At 38.3% G+C, this 13,406-nt stretch overlaps 1 protein-coding gene across 3 annotated transcripts in view; it reads right to left on the reverse strand.

The window, feature by feature from the left end:
* The window catches only part of ARHGAP19 (Rho GTPase activating protein 19), a 70,889-nt gene that overhangs the window by 11,082 nt on the left and 46,401 nt on the right, over positions 1 to 13,406 (reverse strand). For all 3 annotated transcript variants that reach the window (XM_055559859.1, XM_055559858.1, XM_055559860.1), the window contains 3 exons: positions 7,071 to 7,136; positions 2,820 to 3,011; positions 211 to 309 (listed from right to left, as the gene is read on the reverse strand). In XM_055559859.1, coding sequence (XP_055415834.1) covers positions 211 to 309; positions 2,820 to 3,011; positions 7,071 to 7,136 — 357 coding nt within the window. The remainder of the gene's footprint in view (positions 1 to 210; positions 310 to 2,819; positions 3,012 to 7,070; positions 7,137 to 13,406) is intronic.

Here is a 13,406-nt window from a genome sequence, read left to right on the forward strand (position 1 = left end):
TTTTCCAATCACAGAGTCCCTTTCTCTGATTTGAAACACAGCAGAATGCTTTGAAAATCAAAAGCATTTCCAAATTCTATCCTTTTCTCTTTATAAGCGAACCCTTTATAGAACCCCAAAGAATGGAACAAAACTGTTTATGCCTAAGAAGAGCCAGATTGTTAAATTTTCTCACGATCAACACTGAAAATGACAGCACAGCATGCCTACCTTAATGAGGCCACTGAAGGACCGTGAGCGAGCCCTTTTCCGCACCGGGGGAGTAGAAGGTTCACGTCCCGGTGTCTGGGTCCCAGAATGCTTATTAAACTAGAAGCAAACATAGAGAACATTTTGTTACAGTCTCCCATCAAGTGACAGCATTCTGTGACAATTAATAGCTAAATGTAAATACCCAGAGACGTCCAGGAATAAGTCAATGTGTATATACATGGATTAGTAGGTTGGCAAGCAAATCACAAAGGCAGAAATTATGCCACCAAGAAGTCAAATTTTATTAAATTAGCCTGAGGGTAAGTTAAATACTACATACCCCAAAGCAATCAAATTGGAATCAGATCAAGCTTCTAGAATTAGATCTAACCACCAGTTTACAGCAAATACAGAGGACTAAGGAACATCTTAAATAATACCACAGGAATGCAATCAGCAAAATCCTGACTGTGGGAGACAAACAATCTGCCTTCTTTCACAAATAAAGTGCAAAGAGAGCGGGAGGATGTGTGTATGTGTGTTTAAATGCAATGTGGTATCTGGACTGGCCCCTAGAACAGAAAAAGGATACTAGTGTTAAAACTGGTAAAATCCAAATAAAGTCTGCAATGTTAATAGTAATGTACTAATGTTAACTTCTTAGTTTTGACAACTAAGGAGGAACATTAGTTAACATTAGAAGGAACTAGGTGAAAGGTATGGGGGAATTCTGCACTATCTTTGCAATTTTTCTCCAAATCTAAATTATTTCAAATTTAAAAGCTTAGTCAAACAAACAAGCTTCAGCAATTTTTAGGGAGAAAAAAACAGGGAGGGGAGAGAAGGGACCTATGTATTAAAAGAAACCTAGTAGCTGTACCAGCTTCCCCCAGAGAATGCATACCCTTTGGTCATGCCACTTCTAGGAAATAATCTGCAAAGAGAATACTTATGAACAAAAATGTATAAAGTAAAAAAATGCCTAATTTCCCCAATATGTGCAGCAGAGGACAAACTATATATATCAGGTTATATACAATGAAATATACAAGCATTAAAAATGCTTATAGACTTTTAATGACATGGAAAATATTCTGATATAATGTTATATGAAAAGGGTAGGGTATTTTAAAAATGGAATATATATTTTTACCTCAATTAAGCAAAAAAAATATGAAATATATATTCATGGAAAGAAATACAAGAAGGAAATACTTCAAAATGTGACCAGTAGATTATAGATGATTTTTAACTTCGTCTTGACACTCTCCTGGAGACTTCAATGTTTCTGCAGTGAGTATTCATTATTTTTATAATGATGGAGAATAGTAAAGTTATAGTTTTTTTCAAAAATAAATGGCAATATTTTAAATGTAGGCAAGGAGTTTACAAGCATGCATGAGAAAACACTTATGCTGTAATGGTTAATGAAAAAGGGAGAAATGAAAGTATATGATATGATCACAACTATGTCAAAATATATCCATAGGAAACAGACTGAAAGAATATCCAATATGTAAACCCTGGTAGGATGAGTGATTTATTTTCTTTTAATCCTTCTCTATAATTTTCCAGTTTTCTAAGAAGAGCAAAACTAATGCTAGTTTTGTCCTTTGTATTATCTTTGACCTCAGTCTTCTTGATGAGAGAAGTCATTTACACTTGTCCTACCTGAATTACTGGCTTAGTAATCTTAGTAATCTTATTGGTAGAAACCAAGAATTAAACCACAAAACTGCTTTAAATCTGTAGTATTACTCAGCCATAAAATTCCAGTCACGGCACAATTTGCTAGATCTCAAAGTAACTTCAAAGAGAGTGAAAGAAAAATTTATCTTAAAGGACTTTGTCAACTGTTAAGAACAGCTCAGTTCAACATTTTTGGAGCACTTGTTTTTGTCTGGCCCCATGCTTGAGATAAACTATAAAAAATAAAAATAAAGACACAGACTCATCCCTCAAGAAGGTCCCAGTTGAATAAGAAGTCAAGAGGCTGACCTTGCCTGTTTAGCTAAAATTCAAGAAGGGTTGAGACAACATAAATTTCTTGAGAAAGAAACTAACCATGTCATCAGTATTTACACTGTGAGTCTCAAGATGGCAAATAAGAGACCTAATTTTGCTCCCACAGCTCCAAAATAAACAAACTTAGCCACTAGAATAAGTATCAGACTAGGCTCTTGATTTCATGTTTTCTAACTGCAAACAACTTCCTGGTGAGAGCTACCACTTCTGTCCTGCTATGCCAGCCACTTTACATAGATTCTCTCTAATCTTTACAACCATGGAACATGGGCGTTACAATTACCAACAAGAAGACTGAAATTCAGAAAGACTGGGTTATTTGCCAGGCTTAAATGTCGTACATGACCAAGTTAGAAAAACTAACCACAATGGATCCTTCTGTTTACTCAAGAAATCCAAGAGCCTCCACCTCTTTCCCTAGTCGGGCAGCAGACAGAAATCACCACTGAGAGTCCATAGACAAGTCTGTTTTCTTGACTAAACCAAAGCTTGGGCCAGTAAAAGACAAAAATTAAATGAAATTGTTCATACTATTCCCTAGTGATTCTACAGGCAAAAATCACATCCCTAGAGCCCCATCACTATCTCCCTGCCTTCGGCACCTGTCTGATGAGCTGTTTCTTCTTTGCCGACTCTGGCATATTGTGAACGTGCTGGAACAATTCTCTTAGTGCCTCTTCCGTACGCTGCTGGGTCTCCTCCTGATGAGAGCAGGAATCAACCCGGTTCCATTTTTGAGATTTTGCCAGTTGGAAGGACCTGGTTTGACATGAAGCTATCAGATCAAGATCGTCCTATGGAAAATTTAAAAGAAAAGTGAATTAATATATCTTGTCAGCTTTGTTTCCAGATTCCCACAACCCTGGAAGAAAAAAAAAAGGGAGGGTGAGATGTGGGGTACATCTCAGATGTAGGAACAAGAAAAACCTAAACACTATCATCAGATAAAGAGAAACCTACAATTAAAGACTGTATCAATAGCCTACTCCCATGACCTGCCCAGAAAACCTAAATTCATTTAGAATACTGCCATCAAAAAATATATTTATATAATACTACACTATTCAGAGCATCTTTTAATCTCATATTTCTCACTGTTATCCTATGGGTTAAGCAGGGAAAGTATCATTATTACCATTTCACTGAAGTTAAGTTGTATCTAGATACTAAAGTGACAGACCCATCTTGGAGACCAGATTCACTGGTTCTTGGCTGGTGCTCTTTCCCACACATGACAACATGTGATAACTACACAGCAATAGTAGAGAAATAAAAACAACTTTCTAAGAAAAACCACACTCCAGTTAAACTACTTAAAATAAAATACTGTTTTCCTGGTCACACCAAATATTTGCTGAATGAGAGGTACAAACCAACAGGAGCAGGAAAAAAAGCATAAGATGACAGCTTAAAGTTTCTAATCAAGACAGACTAAACAGAAATCATCAAAGAGTGCTTGTAACATTTTTTTAACTTCTCACTTTTAAAGCTCAATAATCATATGTAATCTTGCTAATAGGAGAAGGCAATGACACCCATTCCAGTACTCTTGCCTGGAAAATCCCATGGACAGAGAAGCCTGGTGGGCTGCAGCCCATGGGATTGTGAAGAGTCGGAAACGACTAAGCAACTTCACTTTCACTTTTCACTTTCATGCATTGGAGAAAGAAATGGCAACCCACTCCAGTGTTCTTGCCTGAGAATCCCAGGGACGGCAGAGCCTGGTGGGCTGCCATCTATGGGGTCACACAGAGTTGGACCAGACTGAAGCGACTTAGCAGCAGCAGCAGCAGCAATTGCTTTCTAAGCTCATACAGTCTTAGGTCTTTTAGATATTTCAGTGTTACCTTACCAAGGAACTTGAAAGAATGTCTTATACAAAAATGTACTTTCGTAGCTAAAAATATTTAGATCAGTCGCTCAGTCGTGTGCAACTCTTTGCGACCCCATGAATCGCAGCACGCCAGGCCTCCCTGTCCATCACCAACTCCCAGAGTTCACTCAGACTCACGTCCATCGAGTCAGTGATGCCATCCAGCCATCTCATCCTCTGTCATCCCCTTCTCCTCTTGCCCCCAATCCCTCCCAGCATCAGAGTCTTCTCCAATGAGTCAACTCTTCGCATGAGGTGGCCAAAGTACTGGAGTTTCAGCTTTAGCATCATTCGTTCCAAAGAAATCCCAGGGCTGAGCTCCTTCAGAATGGACTGGTTGGATCTCCTTGCAGTCCAAGGGACTCTCAAGAGTCTTCTCCAACACCACAGCTCAAAAGCATCAATTCTTCGGTGCTCAGCTTTCTTCACAGTCCAACTCTCACATCCATACATGACCACAGGAAAAACCACAGCCTTGACTAGACGAACCTTTGTTGGCAAAGTAATGTCTCTGCTTTTGAATATGCTATCTAGGTCATAACTTTCCTTCCAAGGAGTAAGCGTCTTTTAATTTCATGGCTGCAGTCACCATCTGCAGTGATTTTGGAGCCCAGAAAAATAAAGTCTGACACTGTTTCCACTGTTTCCCCATCTATTTCCCATGAAGTGATGGGACCAGATGCCATGATCTTCGTTTTCTGAATGTTGAGCTTTAAGCCAGTTTTTTCACTCTCCACTTTCACTTTCATCAAGAGGCTTTTGAGTTCCTCTTCACTTTCTGCCATAAGGGTGGTGTCATCTGCATATCTGAGGTTATTGATATTTCTCCCGGCAGTCTTGATTCCAGCTTGTGCTTCTTCCAGTCCAGCGTTTCTCATGATGTACTCTGTATAGAAGTTAAATAACAGGGTGACAATATACAGCCTTGACGTACTCCTTTTCCTATTTGGAACCAGTCTGTTGTTCCATGTCCAGTTCTAACTGTTGCTTCCTGACCTGCATACAGATTTCTCAAGAGACAGGTCAGGTGATCTGGTATTCCCATCTCTTTCAGAATTTTCCACAGTTTATTTTGATCCACACAGTCAAAGGCTTTGGCATAGTCAATAAAGCAGAAATAGATGTTTTTCTGGAACTCTCTTGCTTTTTCCATGATACAGCGGATGTTGGCAATTTGATCTCTGGTTCCTCTGCCTTTTCTAAAACCAGCTTGAACATCAGGAAGTTCATGGTTCACGTATTGCTGAAGCCTGGCTTGGAGAATTTTGAGCATTACTTTACTAGCATGTGAGATGAGTGCAATTGTGCAGTAGTTGGGGCATTCTTTGGCATTGCCTTTCTTTGGGACTGGAATGAAAACTGACCTTTTCCAGTCCTGTGGCCACTGCTGAGTTTTCCAAATTTGCTGACATATTGAGTGCAGCACTTTCACAGCATCATCTTTCAGGATTTGAAATAGCTCAACTGGAATTCTATCACCTCCACTAGCTTTGTTCGTAGTGATGCTTTCTAAGGCCCACTTGACTTCACATTCCAGGATGTCTGGCTCTAGGTCAGTGATCACACCATCGTGATTATCTGGGTCGTGAAGATCTTTTTTGTACAGTTCTTCTGTGTATTCTTGCCATCTCTTCTTAATATCTTCTGCTTCTGTTAGGTCCATACCATTTCTGTCCTTTATTGAGCCCATCTTTGCACGAAATGTTCCTTTGGTATCTCTGATTTTCTTGAAGAGATCTCTAGTCTTTCCCATTCTGTTGTTTTCCTCTATTTGTTTGCATTGATTGCTGAAGAAGGCTTTCTTATCTCTTCTTGCTATTCTTTGGAACTCTGCACTCAGATGCCTATCTCTTTCCTTTTCTCCTTTGCTTTTCGCTTCTCTTCTTTTCACAGCTATTTGTAAGGCCTCCCCAGACAGCCATTTTGCTTTTTTGCATTTCTTTTCCATGGGGATGGTCTTGATCCCTGTCTCCTGTACAATGTCACGAACCTCATTCCATAGTTCATCAGGCACTCTTAACTATCAGATCTAGGCCCTTAAATCTATTTCTCACTTCCACTGTATAATCATAAGGGATTTGATTTAGGTCATACCTGAATGGTCTAGTGGTTTTCCCTACTTTCTTCAATTTAAGTCTGAATTTGGCAATAAGGAGTTCATGGTCTGAGCCAGTCAGCTCCTGGTCTTGTTTTTGCTGACTGTATAGAGCTTCTCCATCTTTGGCTGCAAAGAATATAATCAATCTGATTTCGGTGTTGACCTTCTGGTGATGTCCATGTATAGAGTCTTCTCTTGTGTTGTTGGAAGAGGGTGTTTACTATGACCAGTGCATTTTCTTGGCAAAACGCTATTAGTCTTTGCCCTACTTCATTCCGTATTCCAAGGCCAAATTTGCCTGTTACTCCAGGTGTTTCTTGACTTCCTACTTTTGCATTCCAGTCCCCTATAATAAAAAGGACATCTTTTTTGGGTGTTAGTTCTAAAAGGTCTTGTAGGTCTTCATAGAACCGTTCAACTTCAGCTTCTTCAGCGTTACTGGTTGGGGCATAGACTTGGATTACTGTGATACTGAATGGTTTGCCTTGGAAACGAACAGAGATCATTCTGTCGTTTTTGAGATTGCATCCAAGTACTGCATTTCAGACTCTCTTGTTGACCATGATGGCTACTCCATTTCTTCTGAGGGATTCCTGCCCGCAATAGTAGATATAATGGTCATCTGAGTAAAATTCACCCATTCCAGTCCATTTCAGTTCGCTGATTCCTAGAATGTCGACATTCACTCTTCCCATCTCTTGTTTGACCACTTCCAATATGCCTTGATTCATGGACCTGACATTCCAGGTTGCTATTTACAGACTTTTCTTATACATTTTATTTTCCTATGTCTTCACTTTGATTCTATGCTTTGTTTTAAATCTCCGCTAATCTAAATTAGCTCTCTCTTTGTTTGTGCCAAGAGCAATTTTCTGTTCTTACCTTTGATGCTTGAGTTCTGGAACCCAAATAGTGCAATCTGGCACATTCCCGAATATAAGCAGGAGCCTGGGCAAGACATAAAAGAAAATGAAGAACAAATGGTTAGCAGTATCTATAATTCTTGCAGATCATGAGGACAGTGGTTCTTAAAATGATCTGACTGGCAGATTACTCTAGAAAAACCAAAGATCCTCAAAATGCCCTATTTCATAGTGTCACTTCTCTTGCCACCAAAAAGATAGCTCAAGAAATCCAACAGAAACATTGTGAGAAGACACGACCATAGTTTTAAAAATCACACATGGCACCTATGTGTGTGTATATATAATTTTTTTCAAATGAACCAAAACAGACATCTCTAGTAATGTTTATACTCACAAAAACTACCCCCAAATCCTTACAAATTTCAAGTGGTCCCTAAATCACATTTTAGAAACATTGTATAGAAAATGCCATTTTGAATTACTGTGGAGTAACAACAGAAAAGGAATAATTTAGCTTACTGATATACTACTGAGAATTCTCTGATAAGTACCCTGAAACAGTACTAGTAGAAGAATAAATAATATAACCACGATGGAAGAGAGTCTGGCAGTATCTAAAAAAATTACGTTTTCATTTATCCTTTAAACCAGAAATTTCACTTCTGAAAACCTATCCTGAAGACATAACTCCAAAAATACAAAACATACTTGGATAAAACTAATAGACACAACCAGGTGTCTATTAATAGGAAGTTGGTTGAATAAGCTTTTATTAATATAATCCATACAATGAAGTGCTATGCAGTAGTTAAAAAGGAGAGACGGGAGGGAGGGAAGAAACACTTTATGAATTGATATGAGTCTTTCAAGACCTGCTGTTGAGTGGAAAAGTTACACAGCAGTGTATAAAGTACTTGAGTGAGAAAGAAGAGGAAACAAGAGGATACACACATATATACAGTAGAGTCAGACACCACTGAGCGACTGAACTGAATAATAATAGTACTTATGTTTTTACAAAACCATACACTAAGAAAATAAACCAGAAAATAATGAAAATGGTTTGGAAAAGAACTCAAATTTCTCTAAGTATACTTTTCTAAGAAATTTTGACTTTTGAATCATGTAAACATACCACAGTTTCAAAAAAATAAATCCAAAAGAAAAAAAAGCAAACCCTAAACTGAGTAACAACAACAAAATAAACATATCTGTATATCAAATTGACAATGTAAGCATAGAGAAAGGAATTATTCCACCAACTTTTAAAAACTGTATTCTGACTATACAGTATACAGCCTAGTGAGATATATTCAAGGGAAAAGGAACTGTAAGGAAATATTAAACTTCCATCAGCATATATACAGAAGTTTATCAGTAGTAATAGTTACATTATTTTGAAACTAATTTGTTATATTGCAGGATAAAACAAATAACATATATAAATGCTATTAAAATCTAAAATTTGCAATGTAAAAATTTATGTAAGTATAAAGTAAAAGAAGTCAAGGAAAAGAAAGCTCTGTAGTATTAAATCTGAATTGGAAATACTACTATGAACTAGGGATTCCCTGGTGGGCCAGAGGTTAAAGCGTCTGCCTGCAATGCGAGAGACCCGAGTTCGATCCCTGGGTCGGGAAGATCCCCTGGAGAAGGAAATGGCACCCCACTCCAGTATTCTTGCCTGGAGAATCCCATGGAGAGAGGAGCCTGGTGGGCTGCAGTCCACGGGGTCTCAAAGAGACATACACGACTGAGCTTCTTCACTTTCACTATGAAATGATGATTTCCTTTAAAAAATTTTTTTGATCTACTTCCTTGCCTTCAAAGAGCCTAGGAGCAATGTCACTCAAGAAACAATAAGTAGGTACACCCAGTGTCAGTGGAATAAAATCTAGGACTCCCTGAAGAAAATAATTGATTCCAGGCCCAGGGCAGAGCAAGTACAAAGTAAGCTGGGGACATTTATGCCAGAATGGAAACACTCAAAGACTAATGGAGTCCTGTCAAAAAGACACAGCAGGAAACAGCTTGCAAGGGCTATTATGGGCCTGATTCAGTACAATTTGAATATCAAAATTAACAACAGAAATTGAGTAAAACTTTGAATAAATGAAAATCCATGAGTCTACAGAGACTCATAAAAAAAGAAAATAAGAGGGGACTTCCCTGGAGGTCCAGTGGTTAACACTCTGAGCTTCCAGTGCAGGGGACACAGGTTCAATCTGTAGTTGGGGAACTAAGACCCCACATGCCACGTGCTGTGGCCAAAAAATAAAATTTTTTTTTTTAATAAGAGAGAAAGAAGAAAAGCTCTTGTCCAAAGACGAAAGTCAGCTAATAAAGATTAAATAATAGAATCAGAAAATCACTATTTTGAATACCCAATATAGTTACAGATGCCAGCAGGATTATCAGTGGATGCTAAAACCATTACACTCAGTGATCACCCTGCAGGTGACTTACTAACTGCCAAGGGGAAATGCACCTTGATAATTGAGAGATGTGGCAGCAATTAGCAAAACTAGCATCACTATGGCAATCTGACATTCTGTGCCTCCTAATGTGATGCAATATGATGCAATATGTTGTACACAAATATCACCTATGAATCTTTGCCAAAAATGCTTAATCTGAATCTAATCAAGCCTCTAGACCCAACTTGTGGTTTATAGGAGCCACGGAGAAAGGGATAAAGGATAAAGGAACAAGCTAAACAACCCTGAGAAAACAATAAGACAAATTTAGAAAATGGAATATTCTGCAACACAATAGGCTTGAATACTTCAACAAATCAATGACATAAAGAAAAAGGGCAGTGATTATTCTAGATTAAAAGTGACATAATAAAGCAAAACATAAGCCTTGATCAGTTTATGTTTTTAAAAAAAGGAACTATGAAATACATTCAATGGACAGCTGGTGAAATTTGTATATGAATTGAATATTAGCTGATATGAAATTGTTATAAATTCTCTTAGATGTGATAATGATACTGTGAATATTAGGAGAATATTCGTATTCTTAGGAGATGCATGCCTTTTCTTAATTGGTACTTCTGTATTACTATTTGACTTCTTTTTTCTTTGTTTTTTTATTTTTGAATTATGAAAAAATGATAATACATTTATATACTTGGAAAACAGAGCAACGTTATATATAGTTCTACTATATATTACAATTATTTGGGGGGGTTAGATAAATTAAGATTCTCAGTTGGAGTTTCAATATCAAATGCTCAAAAATTAATACAATGAATAGATAGAAGAGTAGATGGATATAGTCATGCTTAAGTTTCAAAGGACAAAATACCATGTCAGTGGTTCAGCCAAAAAAAGTAAATAAAAAGCATGAACGTAGAGATAAAGCAAATATGCCAAATGGTGACATTCATTGAATCTGAGAGTTTTATTTCAATCTTTCAACTTTTCTCCATATTTGAAAAACTTCATAATGAAGTTTTCCAAAAAAAGAGTCTCATGATAAAGACATTACGTTATCTAAAGTTTAATTTTTCCCCTGGTAAACTACAGAAGAGAGCCAAAGGAAATTTCCTCCAAACAAGAATATGACAGCCCACATCATCTATTTTAAAACTTCATTTAAAAAAAAAAAAAGAAAAAACAGGACCTCCCTGATGGCCTGGTGGTTAAGAATCCAACTGCCAATGCAGGGGACGGCCGTTTGAAGCCTGCCCCCAGGAAGAGTCTATGCGCCACGGAACACCCACGCCTGAGTGCCACACCTACTGAAGCTGAACCCGAGGGCCCGGCCGCTGCCGCTGCTGAGCCCGTGTGCACCACTACCGAAGCCCGAGCGCCCTGACCCTGTGCTCTGCAACGAGAGAAGCCACACCATGAGAAGCCTGCGCACCTCAACAAAAAGTAATCCCTGCTCACAACCAGAGAAAAACCCACACAAAGCAACCGAGATACAGCACAGCCAAAAATAAACAGATAATTTAAAAATTTTAAGACGCATAAAAACCATTGCCCCAAAAAGATACTATGAGCTGAAGGGATACTCAGAAAGCGAATCAAAAGGAATCAAAAGTAGATGAGTTTAAATGAAAATCTGAGGGTCTGAAGTATTTTACAGTTCATAGGAAAACAACAAAGGGCCAGTTCACATAAAATGGGGATTGGCCTTAACTATATATATGTGTGTGTGTGTGTGTGTATATATGTGTGTATATATATATATATCATAATTTCCAAGAAAAGATGTGGTGACTCCTACTGAGAAGAGAGAAAACCAGATTGGGTCAGATGGACTTATAATAGTAGAAGACAGAACTTCAAGTAGTTAGGAATAATTTTAGGAGAAAAAATACAAAGTACACAGAATGAAACAACATAGAATCTGAGGATAAGAGATAAACGATCCACCCAAGGAACCTGAGAACAAAAAGACAAAAGCACAAGACGAACAATCTGGGGTAAAGCAGGACCTCTCAGAATACAGAGCACACAGAACAATCAACCACTTTTCATCCAGGGAGAAGCTCAGGGAAGAACCTACTGAGCCAAAGTGGTAAGCAGGTGCCCACAAGGACAACAGTTCTGACTCAAATCCAAAGATAAAAGTTCTAAGACCAAAACAAACCCCCCAAAAAAAGAAAGAAAGAAAAGACAGTCTTTGTCTCCTTTAGAGATCAACAGAGACTCAAAGAGTGCTCACACTAGCCTGGAAACAAAGATAAATAGCAAATAAGAATCAAAATCCCAAGGATGAGGAGCTAAATGAGAGATCTACAGAAAGGAAGAGCAAAACTAGACAATGTCTGAAAGAATGAAATAATTAGAACTGTACCAAGCCAAAGAGCCCAAAATGCAGTACTTGGATGCAACCTCAAAAATGACAGAATGATCTCTGTTCATTTCTAAGGCAAACCATTCAATATCACAGCAATCCAAGTCTATGCACCAACCAGTAACGCTGAAGAAGCTGAAGTTGAACAGTTCCATGAAGACCTACAAGACCTTTTAGAACTAACACCCAAAAAAGATGTCCTTTTCATTATAGGGGACTGGAATGCAAAAGTAGGAAGTCAAGAAACACCTGGAGTAACAGGCAAATTTGGCCTTGGAGTACAGAATGAAGCAGGGCAAAAGCTAACACAGTTTTACCAAGAGAATGCACTGGTCATAGCAAACATCCTCTTCCAACAACACAAGAGAAGACTCTATACATGGACATCACCAGATGGTCAACACTGAAATTAGATTGATCATATTCTTTGCAGCCAAAGATGGAGAAGCTCTACACAGTCAGCAAAAACAAGACCAGGAGCTGATTGTGGCTCAGATCATGAACTCCTTATTGCCAAATTCAGACTTAAACTGAAGAAAGTAGGAAAAACCACTAGACCACTCAGGTATGACCTAATCAAATCCGTTATACAGTGGAAGTGAGAAATAGATTTAATGGACTAGATCTGATAGACAGAGTACCTGATGAATATAGACAGAGGTTCGTGACATTGTACAGGAGACAGGGATCAAGACGATCCCCAAGAAAAAGAAATGCAAAAACACAAAATGGCTGTCTGGGGAGGCCTTACAAATAGCTGTGAAAAGAAGAGAAGCGAAAAGCAAAGGAGAAAAGGAAAGATATATCCATTGGAATGCAAAGTTCCAAAGAATAGCAAGGTGAGAATAAGAAAGCCTTTCTCAGTGATCAGTGCAAAGAAATAGAGGAAAACAATAGAATGGGAAAGATCAGAGATCTACCTTTTCAAGAAAATTAGAGATACCAAGGGAACATGTCATGCAAAGATGGGCTCAATAAAGGACAGAAATGGTATGGACCTAACAGAAGCAGAAGATATTAAGAAGAGATGGCAAGAATACACAGAAGAACTGTACAAAAAAGATCTTCACGACCCAGATAATCACGATGGTGTGATCACTGACCTAGAGCCAGACATCCTGGAATGTGAAGTCAAGTGGGCCTTAGGAAGCATCACTACGAACAAAGCTAGTGGAGGTGATGGAATTCCAGTTGAACTATTCCAAATCCTGAAAGATGATGCTGTGAAAGTGCTACACTCAATATGCCAGCAAGTTTGGAAAACTCAGCAGTGGCCACAGGACTGGAAAAGGTCAGTTTTCATTCCAATCCCAAAGAAAGGCAATGCCAAAGAATGCTCCAACTACCGCACAATTGCACTCATCTCACACGCTAGTAAAGAAATGCTCAAAATTCTCCAAGCCAGGCTTCAGCAATATGTTAACTGTGAACTTCCAGATGTTCAAGCTGGTTTTAGAAAAGGCAGAAGAACCAGAGATCAAATTGCCAACATCCGCTGTATCATGGAAAAAGCAAGAGAGTTCCAGAAAAACATCTATTT

This window comes from Bubalus kerabau, chromosome 22, assembly GCF_029407905.1.
Source record: "Bubalus kerabau isolate K-KA32 ecotype Philippines breed swamp buffalo chromosome 22, PCC_UOA_SB_1v2, whole genome shotgun sequence".
Classification (NCBI taxonomy): domain Eukaryota; kingdom Metazoa; phylum Chordata; class Mammalia; order Artiodactyla; family Bovidae; genus Bubalus; species Bubalus kerabau.